Here is a 12,732-nt window from a genome sequence, read left to right on the forward strand (position 1 = left end):
ATATCACTCCTGCTTCTGTTGGAATTGGTTGGCTGATGAGCAGAGCAACCAGGTCCATCCATCCCCAGTTTCGTGTAGACTTTCAACTAATGCGTCTGCTCTACACATAAAGGCTCTTTAAAGTTTAAAGCCCACAGAATTCCGCCGGGTCTCTGAGGTGCAGGAAGCTATTTCCAGTGTCCACCCTGGGGAGACACTGCGTGTGGCAGGAGAATGTCAGGGCAGCACCAGAGCCCCGTCCACCCCAGCCCCACCCCAAGTGGTCCCTGCAGAGCAGGCACTCCGCTCCTCTGGATCCTCCGGGCCGCTGCACAGCCCGACTCCACCCTCAGACCACATCGTCTGTGGGGCAAGAGCTGGGCAGATCCAGCCCCAGACACCTAGGCTGCTAGCAGGCCCTCCCTAGCTGCGGTTTCCTCATCTGCAGAGGCTCCCAGGGCTGAAACGTCAACGCAGATGTGGTACCTGCTCCCAAGCAGGTGACAGACAACTGGCACTCTGCTCCCTTGCTCCCCATCTCTGGGTCTCAGTCTCCCCATATGTGAACTGAGGGCTTCATGAGCTCTAAACTGCCACCTGCTCTGACTGGTATAACCTGGGACCAGCCCAAGAGAGAAGGGACATGTCAGCAGTTGGCATCTGGGGCCTCAGGAGACTTTCAATGTGGGCATGACGAATGGAAGAGTAAGGTGACAGCTCTAACTATGTCTGTACCTGCTTATAATCCCCCAGCAGCTCCCCACTGCCCTCAGGATAAAAGACCAAACTTCTTAGCTCAACATCCAAGGCTCATGGAAACTGGCTCCAAATTCTGTTTTCGGCCTCAGCTCTTTCCCACAGCCCCATCCCGATAGCCCAGCCTCTGGGAATTCCTGCTGATCCCAAGTGCACAGTGAGCATGGCTGTCCTGCCCTTTGATATTCACCCTGCGGGTCTCATTCCTGCCCATCCTCCGTGGCTCGTGGCGGAGCCTTGTCTGAACCCTCCCCGGGGAGGGATGAGTCACTTCCTCCCTTTGTTCCCCAGCCCCTCGGTTCCTGGTTCCCCTGAGAGGTATCTGCTTTCCTTACCAGCACTGAGTGACCTGAGGCCACTGGCAGGCCTGACGGTGTCTGTGAGCCCAGGAGAGTGTCTGGCACAGACACGGTGTTTGAGAGAGTTTGGGTAATGAATGGACAGATGACAGGCAGGAACTACTTACAACTGGGCAAACATCTAGTTGACCCACCTGTCCCTGGAGTGAGCGTCACTGGAGGGGGTCAGGAGCCTGAGCTTTCAGTCCCAACAACAGTACTTCCTTGCTGTGGGTTTGGGCAAGAGAGTTACTCTCTCTGAGCCTCTTCACAACAGACATGATAATAACTGTGCCCTGGTTGCCCCTCAGGCTGGGTTGAGAGATACAGAATCACCCAGAAAGCTCCACATGGCTGTACACCTGGCAATCAGACCTCTGGCCAGTGCTGGACAACTAGCACTAGGGACGGCCAAGGGAAGCCAGCTTCTGAGAGCTTCTCCTCATATGTCAGATGCCAAGGATGACGTGAGACAGCCTGAATTCGAGACTCCTTCAAAGTCAGGGGATTTGGGGAACCCCAGGAGCATGCGGTCCGTCTGTCCTCTGGGCTGTGGCCAGCTGCACCTACCTTAAGCTTTTTGACACTGGTGCAGGGATCATTGGAGAAGCTCTCAGTGTCTGAAATCTCGATGTCCTCACCATACAGAACCCCGGTCAGGTCGTTCCTCACCTGCCAGCAAAGAGAAAGCAGAGGGTGGGTGTGCTGGCGGCCACAGGAAGGGCCAGTTCAGAGGGGTTGTCCTGGGAAGTGGCTCAAATGGGCAAGGTGATTTTCTCCATCGACGCACAAAAGGAGTGGGTTTTATCTTCATTAAAAACTAGAGTGCCCCCTGGGGCCTTGGAGATCTCCCAGTCCCACTCCACACTTGACACATAGGCATAAGGAGGCCAGACAGGGAACGGGCTTACTAAAGTTGCCCAGGAATTTCCTGGAAGCATTAAGACAAGCATCCAAGTCTCTGGAGTTTCATGCTGGTGTTTCATACTATCTCCAAATCAGATTAGTTAAGTACATCACGCTGTCTCCAAATCAGACTATTCAAATACTTCTTTATTTATATTTTACATTATTTATTTGCAATATTACTTCATTTCTAGGGTGAAGAAATAGCTGAGGTATTCATATAGACAAAGTAAAACAGAGGAGAGACTAAGGGGGTATGGAATCAGCCTGAGATGTTAAACATAACTATGTGTCTGCTGACACACAGAATGACTAACATCTATGTGCTTGGAAAGCAGAGAGCTGCAAACTCCAGTGTTCACACCGACTAGCCAATGTGTGAAGCAGCCTGTGTGGAAGGATACTAGGGAGTGGTGGGGACTGTGGCAAACTGGTGACTATATGCCTCACCTAAAGATGGCACTTGCTGCTCAGCTCCAAACATGCTATGCCAGAATGTTGGTCCAGAGTCACCAGACCTTCTGATTTTGGGGGAGTGAAATCAGAAATCCAGATTTTTATTTTTATTTATTTTTTGGCCACGCTGCACAGTATGCAGGATCTTAGTTCCCCAACCATGGCTCGAACCTGTGCCCCCTGCAGTGGAAGCACAGAATCTTAACCACTGGACAGCCAGGGAAGTCTCTAGATTTTTAAAATACAGGATCTCCCACATTTTAAAATGTTGATATTATTTTCAATTTTTTTAAAAAACAAAGTTAGGACCAAAACAAATAAATCTGGAATCTGTATCTGGCCCATGTCCATGACTATATACCCTCTGACATAAAGCCATGGAAATGAGACTGTGTGTTTTAGTAGAAAGAACCAGGTGGGAGTTTTGGGACCCAAGTTCCAGGTCTTGCTCTGGCACTGAGTTGCTTGTGACTTCGACCTCTCTGTGTGAGCCTTTCCCTCTTAGGGCTTCAGTCTCCTCCTCTTCAGGAGAAGATGATCTTTAAGAGCCCTTCTTGTTCATACCCATTAAGATGGTTATTATCAAAAACCAAAACCCAGCAAGTGTTGATGAGGATGGGGATAAATTGGAACCTTTGTGCACTGTTAAAATTACCCATCATATGGTAATATGATCCAGCAATTCTACTTCTGGGTATATACCCAAAAGAATTGAAAGCAGGGACTCAAAGAGATATTTGGACACTCATGTGCATAGCAGCATTATTCACAAGAGCAAAAGGTGGAAGCAACCCAAATGTCCATCAACAGATGAATGGATAAACAAGTTGTGGTTTATACATACAATGGAATGTTATTCCGCCTTAAAAAGGAATGAAATTTTGATACATGCTACAACATGGATGAACCTTGAAGACATTATGCTAAATGAAATAAGTCAGATGCAGAAGGACAAATATTGTAAGATTCCACCTAGATGAGGTACCTAGAGTAGTCAAATTCATAGAGACATAAGAGACATAGGAGAACAGTAGCTCCTAGGGGCTGGGGGCTGGGGGAATGAAGAGTTATGGGTACAGAGTATCTGTTTGGGATAATGGAAAGTTCTGGAGATGGCTGGTGGTGCCTCTTGCACAACAATATGAAGGCACTTAATGCCTCTGCACTGTAAATTTAAAAATGGTTAAAATGGTAAATTTGATGTTATGTACATTTTACCATGATAAAAAAAAAAAGCACTTCTTGTTTCAACAAGTGGTGGATCCTCCCAATGTATGTATCAAAATGTTTTGAATAATTTGGCCCTGAATGTCACAGGATGGTCACTGGGAAGCCACCACCATAGAAGGGGAACAAAGGGGGTTTCAGTGGGAACTGCTGTATTTCATTTCTTTAAAAGAAATATGACGCAAATAGAGCAAAATGTGAACACATTAATTCTGGGTGGCTAGTCCATGGGTGTTTGGTGTTCTGTGCTTTTCTGAATGCTCGAAATACTTTGCAATAAACGTTTTGTAAAAAGAATGACACTGCCGCAGTCAGGGTGAACCTTGCCCATCCTTAGTTTTTACCTCTATTTTGATGGAAGATTGGGAGCTAGTTGCTTGAAAAACAAGTTGACTTTGCCATTACAGTTCATTTCTGCTGTGTCAAATCCTTTTTGCTTTTTTAAAAAAATAAATTTTATTTATTTATTTTTGGTTGCATTGGGTCTTCGTTGCTACATGCGGGTTTTCTCTAGTTGCGGTGAGCAGGGGCTACTCTTCATTGCAGTGCACAGGCCTCTCACTGCGGTGGCTTCTCTTGTTGCGGAGCACGGGCTCCAGGCATGCGGGCTTCAGTAGTTGTGGTGCACGGGCTCAGTAGTTGTGGCTCGTGGGCTCTAGAGCGCAGTCTCAGCAGCTGTGGCGCACGGGCTTAACTGCTCCGCGGCATATGGGATCTTCCTGGACCAGGGCTCAAAGCCGTGTCCCCTGCATTGGCAGGCGGGTTCCCAACCACTGCGCCACCAGGGAAGTCCCTCAAATCCTTTTTGGATGCAGGTGGGGTTCCATTATTAGTTTTGTGTGTCATGAGGGTGCTGTGGAGCTGAGGGTGCTGTGGAGCAACAACAATTATTAAACACAGAAAATGTGCAAACTCGGCCCTACTGGAAGGCAACACAGCCAATGCACAGACTACCAAGGTATGCACAGTCGAGCCGCGGCTCTCCACGTCCATGCCACCCAAAGCTAGGGAAACTACTCGAACTCTCTTGAGTCTCATCTTTTCACCTATAAAATGAGGGCAGTACAGCATGTAACTTACAGGGCCCAGCAAAAACACTGAGGATGCGGAATGGCTTTGGAAATTCTAAAGTTCTTTACGCTGCTTAAAAGCTGGAATGATCATTTCCAGGCATAAGACGCAGCATCAAGGCTGTCAGTGGCTTGGAGTATCTATCTATGAGTAAGTGTGTGCATGAGAGCTGTATGTAATTAATGGCAGAAAAAATATTTTATAGGCAGTCAGAACTCGAAACAAACAAAACCAAAACACCCTAGAGGTCACCTCATTCTGCCCCTAATTTCACAAATGAGGAAACGGAGGTGTGACTCCCAGGCCAGTGCTCTCTGAATGGTCCCAGGCTGGTTCTGCTGGATCCTGCCAGATGTGGACAGTTCCTAAGGCTTATGAGCCAGAATGGGTCAGAACAGATGGTTGGTGACATTAGGCACTCACTGACCATAATTCCAGCACAAAGAAGTCTGCTCAGCTTGAGCATTTATTCTAATGGACTTTATTAGGGAAAGCAAATGGAAAAAAACAGTAATAAATGATAGTTTTAAATAACCAAAGCATGTTAAAGAAATAATGCAATTGATCTACCTCACAAGGAAAAAAATCCACACTCTCACGTGTGGCTAGAAGGATCATTCATTGCACTGGTTAAAGATTATTAAGTAAGTTAGAAAAAAGACAGCTTTTTTTTTTTTTTTCATTCTGGTACTGCAGGTATCTCCTGTTTTACAGGGCCAATATCTTTTATCAGCTTGCTAAAAACCACATTTCAGCAAACTGAATCCTATTTTTTATTCACCTCTACTATAAAAGCAGAAATATGTTCTTCCTGGAAAGGAGTGACACTTAGTTCTCAAGAAAATAAAATACATTCACACATACACACACACTCAAGTACAGCCAGAGTCCCACTGGGGCCTAATCTGCATATGGGGCCCAGGGAGGCAGCCATCAGGAGTCTGATTTGCTGAAAGGCCCTGGCCATCCTGGGAGAAGGGGGAGAGATGGGTGCTGATGGGCAGGGAAGGGACAGAGAAGAAGGTTGTCCCATCACCTAGAAGGGAGGGTCAGGGCTGCCAGTGGAGTGAGGAAGACCATGAGCGGGGCCCTGAGTGCTGCTAGAAGGGAGATTAGGAAGGGTTGGGTCCCTAAAAGCTGGGTCCTCGGGGCCAGCTCACAGGGCTAAGATTGCCTAAGGGAAGAACTCTCCCTGCTTCTGGAGCAATGAATCCCAGCCCTGGCCATCGGAGCAAATCTGAAAGGAGCACAACTCACTAGGCACCAGGGAGAACCAGTGGGTCGGAGCTCTAGGCATAAATAATCGAAAATAGGCTTGGAGGCAACAGCTGTTGATTTTTTCCCCCAAGAACTGGTATGGCCTGTGGATGCGAAGTCAAAGCGTGTCCCTAAAGCAGTGGTTCTCAAGGTGTGGCCCCTGGACCAGTAACACCAGCATCACCTGAGGGAACTTGTTAGAAATGCAAATTCTCGGGCCCACCTCAGACCTACTGGGTCAGACACTCTGGGGTGGGGTCCAGCAATCTGTGTTTTAGTCAGCCCTCCAGGTGATTCTGATATATGTTCAAGTTTGAGGACCACTGTCCTAAAGAAGGCAGGACAAGTTTTAAGCAAACCATTGATATGGTATGAAAAAATGCTTGGATATTTTCTGCTTGATTAGGAGACCACAATGTGTTGACCTGAGTAAGGCAATTACCAAAAGGGTTAGCAGGACTGGGATTCACATTTAAAGAGGTTATCACATCTAGAATGTGGAGGGGACCATCACCCTCTGGTCTGCCCACCTCACAGCACACCTGGAGTGTTGGGCTCAGTTCTGGGTGCATTTATCAGGGATTGTGACAAAGTGGCTCAGGCTCAGAGGAGAGAGGTGTGGCTATGACAGGGACCAAGAACCCTTTAGAAGACCATGGACATGGTGGCGGGGGTGTTGGGAGTAAAAGGTCACAAGGGGTGACACCAAGGACTCCTCAGGAGTGGTGAGGAGTGACACCAACTGGTGACACCAATTCCCAGTGCCGCCTTGGGAATCAAAGATCCAAATCCAAGAATTTTAACACTTAAGACTCCAAGCTCTAGGGAAGTCCAACGTCTTGAAAGACGTCAAGAGCCAGGCAGAATCAGTGGCTTTGGGGGAAAGTTCGGAGCTGGGAGGACCGTCCTACTCAGGCTGAGTGGCAGAAAATGCTGTCAGGTCAGATCAGCTGTCTAAACTGTGGGCCCAGTGGGTCTATACACGACCTTCCCTCCCAGCTGGTTCACGGGCTGTAGGAGAAGGGGTGACAGGGACTTGACACTCCAGTGAAGGCATCACAATGGCCTCGCTCCTCCAACTGAGCACACAGCCCCCATCCACAGGCTTGGCATTGGGGATACACAGCTGGTCCTGCGAGATGTAGGGGGAGGAGCGGACAGGCTGGAGAAGGAAAAGAGGATCAGAGGAAAAGACACGAAGCTAATGGAATTAGGAAAAGAGTATAGGTGAACAGACTATTCGGGAGAATTTTCTGGCTTAGCATAACTGAGTCCATGTGACCCATTTTAAGCATAATGTGGGTCCACCCTGTTCTACCAGGGAGGCTTGTCACCACCTCTGAGCAGGTCACAGTGCCACTCCACCTGCAGGCCTCCTCCCTGCTCTGAAGGCTGCACCTCTCCACTCACACACCCCAGATGCCCAGATGATTCTCCCTCTCCGGAAATCACCCAGTGATTGGGCTTATGAAATAACAGCATTATGTGTCCCACCCTGAATAACTGCCATGTGGGTCAGGCTGTTCTTTCCGCCCATGCTGTCCCTGCTTCAGGGTCCCAGGACCACATCTGCATGCCCTGCCAGGTTCCTGTCCCCCTGCAACTTTCTGCTGCCCACAGGTACGGCCAATTAACTCCCTGCCCCTACAGCCAATTAACTCTCTCCCTGAGGTGAGATCCCCCACCTCAGCCTTGGAACTCCCCTTTCTCCAGCAAGGTAATGTAAGGAGCCTGAGGTCAGGAGGCCAGGGGTTTCAGCCCCCTGCCAGCCTGGAAAGGGGCCTTCTTAGACCTCAAGCTTTCAATCAGGGCTCCTGCTTCATTCCTGGGGCTGGAATTCTGTCTCTTGTCCAGTCACTTCCTGGCCTCTGGGCTTGAGTCCCTTTTTGCACTGCTACCTATAGTGCCTGGTCATTCCAGAATGGGGCCCTGTTTGTTCTTCCCAGTCTCTCTCATTCATTCATTCATTCATTTATTCATTCATAATATTGACATCTCTTCTGTTCCAGGCACCATGTGAAATAATACCAGGGTTCTGATGGACAGCAAATCCATTCTTGGGTCTCTATCTAGAGGGGGTGAGAGACATTAATCAGATAATTACCCTGGTACCTACAAGACAAGGTGCTCAAGTTCAGGGGCATGCATCCAGGAGAGGCTAACATAGAGAAGTCAGATCTAGGCCAGAAGGTAGGGCAGAGAAGGATCCCAGGATGAGGAGCAACACACTGCAAAGGTCCTACAGCGGGAGACAGCTGGTAGGAAAACTAAGAGAGCTGCGCTGGTCTGAAGCACAGCATGGGCAGGGGCTGGGGGAAAGCTGTTGGAATGAAATGAGAAAGAAGAGGTGGACAGGAGAAGACCATGAGAGCCTCATAATTCACAGGAAAGATTCTGGTCTCGAGCCTAAGAACAGTGGGAAGCCTTCACAAGGTTCCAGGAAGAGGGTTGCATGATTAGAACTGTTTTTTTGTTCGTTTGTTTGTTTTTTTGCGGTATGCGGGCCTCTCACTGTTGTGGCCTCTCCCGTTGTGGAGCACAGGCTCCGGACGCGCAGGCTCAGCGGCCATGGCGCATGGGCCCAGCCGCTCCGCGGCATGTGGGATCTTCCCGGACTGGGGCACGAACTCGTGTCCCCTGCATCGGCAGGCGGACTCTCAACCACTGCGCCACCAGGGAAGCCCTAGAACTGTGTTTTAAAACCAAGACTCAGGCTGCTATGGGACCAATGAGGGCAGGTGCATGAGGGAACAGGAAGGCCATTGAGGCAGCTACAGAACCATCCACATGAGAGATTCTGGAGGCTGGATGAGGAGATGGTGGTGGAGGTGACATGAACTGACCCACCTGGGGATATATTTGGGGCAACTAATAATCTGTATTAGTCATCTATTGCTGTGTAACAAATTATCCCACAACTTAGTGGCTTAAAACAAGAAACGGTTATTATCTCACACAGTTTCCATGGACCAGGACTGTGGGAGTGGCTTAGCTGGGTGCTATGGTCAGGGTCTTTCATGAGGTATTTTCAAGATGTTGACTGCGGCTGCATGTTAGAATCACCTGGGAGTCTTTAAAAACTACTGATGCCTTGGCTGCATCCTAAGCCAATTACAGTCCCTGAGATAGGACCCAGGCATCAGCACTTTTAGAGGTCTCCAGGTGATTCCAACATGTAGCTAAAGTTGAGAACCACAAATGAAGGGGTAAAAGCCACAGAGCTGCCAGGCTCACAGCTAGGTTGCCAGCCTCCTAAAAGCCCCCCCAAGTCACCTACTCCTACCTTCTCCAGGTTCTGGGCACCATCTTCCTTTACAGCTGGGACTTCTCTCCTACCCCACTCAACAGTTATGTCTCATCTTTAATCCCCAGATCCTTCTACTCCTGGCCCCCAGCACCACGAGCAGATCCTGACCATGTCAGAAGGGAGAATGGTGAGAAGGAAAGCAAGGAGAAGGGAATGACGGAGAGACAGACAGTAAGAAAAGGAGGAACAGAGGATTATTACAGCTGTAAGTTCTCCCATTCGGACCACATGGCCCAGGTGGGGAAGGCTCTGATGGAGCAAGTGAAATGCAAAGTGGAGGCGAGGCCGTGGGGACTATCAGAGACCCCAGGACACTTGGCTTCTGTGGCCAGTAGTTCCCCAGACACCTTCCCTAAGGAGGCCACGGCGCCAGCTGAGGAATCATCCAGAAAGGCGGAGATCCAGGTAAAGATGGGGAGAACCAGGTCTGCACCACATGCACTTTACAACTCTTTGAAAATTCTAATTAGGTTACTAAACGAACTTGAGAGCAAAGCGAATTCCCAGCTCTCCTACGGAAGCCGAGGTAACCTACTTTGTCATTCAAATACACTTGCTATATATAGCCCTAGATTGTGCTGAAATGTCACTCCTCTTACCTGACTAAAGAGTATAATTATAGATTTACTTCTATTCATTCATGAAATGTGTCTTCACTTGATTAAACGGTTCATTCAAGGAAAATCTATTAAAATATGGAACATGTTAAAATGTGGCTCATTAGAGGCAGAGGGCACTGCTGTAGTTAAGATGCTAATTAGGATAAACAGGCATTTAAAACACTCAGATCTTTGAATAATTCAGGTCACTTTTACTGGGGCTGGAGCTCCCCAGGAACCACCATTAATTTAAGCTAATTAAAAAATTAGCCTGGAGAAGAGTAGACCAAGGCAGGAAGTGATGGCCGACTTCAAACACTGAAGGGCTGTCATGTGGAACGGAGGGCACCTGGTTCTGGGCACCCCTGTGTTGGAGGTGGGGCCAACAGGTAGATGGGTCAGGAAAGCAGATTTTGGCTTAAAGCCAAAATGAACTTTCTAGCGATGGGGTAGGCAAATTTGGTAATGAGCTCCCTGTCATCAGAGGTGTGCAAGTAGAAGCTGGTCGGGATGCTGGAGAGGGGATTTTTCTTCCACCGCCAGTGTTTGTGGTTCTAGGAGAGTAAGTTTCAAAATCCCACTTGCCCCCACTTTTTGCCTTTTTGAATTTTAGAGTTGCTAAAGCAGTTCTCTGCAGCTCTGAAGTTTTTCAAAGATATGAGGCATGCACTTTGAGTCCCAGAGAAACATACCCATGTGGTTATATTTCTACCTTTCTAAACCTGATGAGCACTCGTGGAAAAAATGGTTCCTTTTGAAAAATGGAGCCATCTAATTTTCAGATTTCTACAAATAATTTTAACCTATAGTTGGAGTTGAGTATAACTGAAACTTTTAAAAAAGGGTAAATACATAAGTGAACATGTATTAGATCTACTGCTCATATGTGATACTTGCACAGGCACTGTAACATTTGCATGTTCACACTGCAGAGCCAGTGGGTTAGATGGTGACCGCCAAAAAGGTATGTCCAAGTCCTAACCATCAGAACCTATGGATGTGACCTTATTTAGACAAAGGGTCTTTGTAGATGTAATTAATTTAAGGATCATCCTGGATTACCTGGATGGGCCCTAAATCCAATGATAAGTGTCCTTATAAGAGAAAGGCAGAGGGAGATTTGGGACACAGAGGCATAAGGGAGAAGGCAATGTGAAGACAAAGGCAGAGACAGGAGTGGTGTCGCTACAAGCCAAGGAACCCTGGACCCACCAGAAGCTGGAAGAGGTAAGGAAGGATTCTCTCCTTAGAGCCTTTCAGTGAGAGTGTGGCCTCGCTGATACCCTGATTTCAGAACTCTGGCCTCCAGAACTGTAAGAGAATGAATTCCACTGCTTTCAGCCACAGTTTGTGGTGCCTTGTTACGGCAGCCCCAGGAAACTAACACATCTCGGGCCTCCTGAGACCTGGCAAGTTGTTGGTTCATACCACATTCCCATGGTTAAGCCCAGGCTTACTGTCCTGTTTACACCCTCACATCACAGGCTAAGTTTTCCCGAAGGGAATCCGGTTTCCCTCTACTCAATGGCCACTTGTCTGTCCCAAAGAAAAATGGTTTTTCTCACTTCCCCAGAGTTACCAAGAGCAGAAAAACAAGTGTGTGTGTGTGGGGGGGGGGGAGGGGGGTTGGGGGTGGTTCCTGGTTGGGCAGTGGTTAAGAATCCGCCTGCCAATGCAGGGGACACGGGTTCGAGCCCTGGTCCGGGAGGATCCCACATGCCGTGGAGCAACTAAGCCCGCAAGCCACAACTCCTGAGCCCATGTGCCACAACTACTGAAGCCCGCATGCCTAGAGCCCCCGGTCTGCAACGAGAGAAGCCACCGCAATGAGAAGCCCACACACTGCAGTGAAGAGTAGCCCCCGCTCGCCGCAACTAGAGAAAGCCCGCGTGCAGCAACGAAGACCCAGTGCAGCCAAAACTAAATAAATAAAAATAAATTAAAAGAAACAAGTAGGGGACCATGAGTGGCAGTGTCATGAGACACGGCCCCGTGGGGGGCCGCCAGCCTCGTGAGCCTCAGTGGAGGGCTCAGGAGTCCAGGTCGCTGACTTTGTGCTGGTTCGCAGAGCTGACCACAAGCACCAGGGCTATCACATCCCCTCCCTAACTAATGCGGCAGTCCTGAAAGGGGGGGGGCTTTGTTTTAGTTCCAGAGTCCAGCATCGTGCCTGGCATGCAGTAGGTGCTCAAAGCTATGAGATGAACGAGAGAAAGAGTGAATGCACACCGCGTCCACCTAGGCTATCATGTAGATATTCTGAGCCCGGGAGTTTATGCTATGTCTTGAGACAGTCTTGCAGGGATGAGGCAAATGCACAGGGGCTGGACCGCACGCCTCTGCCTGAAGACACAGCCGGCTGACATGGGGACCAGCCCTGGGCATGGTGCTGTGGTGCTCTCCTGGGGGGGACCCGTGGGGCCTGAGAGCAGATAGCGTTCCCTGGGACTGTTTCCGTCCCGCCGTTACTTAGGCACAGGGCTGTGGGGACCTGTGACCTGAGCTCTGCCCAGGTACTCACATCAAGCCCTTACAACAGCTCCCACCTGCTGGTAGGTGTACGAAGAGCCACGGTGGCTGGAAACAGAGATTCCGACAGGCAGAGTTGGCCTGAGCAACAGGCCCCCACACCCAGGACCCACCCAAGACAGCTGCCTCCTCCTTTGCAGCCCTCACCGCCATCACCCTATATGGCAGTCCTTCAAAGGGAGGGGGGTGGAAATCCCATGGGCCACAGGCCCCTCCTCCCTTGCCCACCATTTGCTGCTCAGGGGCCCATCTTCCAGAGCTACATGCTATGGGGCAGGTACACACCCTGGATCCAACTGCATGGGGT

At 49.2% G+C, this 12,732-nt stretch overlaps 1 protein-coding gene across 2 annotated transcripts in view; it reads right to left on the reverse strand.

Annotated features, from left to right (window-relative positions):
- Nucleotides 1–12,732, reverse strand: part of GABBR2 (gamma-aminobutyric acid type B receptor subunit 2) — a 369,607-nt gene that overhangs the window by 188,353 nt on the left and 168,522 nt on the right. For both annotated transcript variants that reach the window (XM_060101019.1, XM_060101018.1), the window contains exon 4: nucleotides 1,644–1,745. In XM_060101019.1, the coding sequence (XP_059957002.1) occupies nucleotides 1,644–1,745 (102 nt within the window). The remainder of the gene's footprint in view (nucleotides 1–1,643; nucleotides 1,746–12,732) is intronic.

The sequence above is a fragment of the Mesoplodon densirostris genome, chromosome 6, assembly GCF_025265405.1.
Source record: "Mesoplodon densirostris isolate mMesDen1 chromosome 6, mMesDen1 primary haplotype, whole genome shotgun sequence".
Taxonomy (NCBI): Eukaryota; Metazoa; Chordata; class Mammalia; order Artiodactyla; family Ziphiidae; genus Mesoplodon; species Mesoplodon densirostris.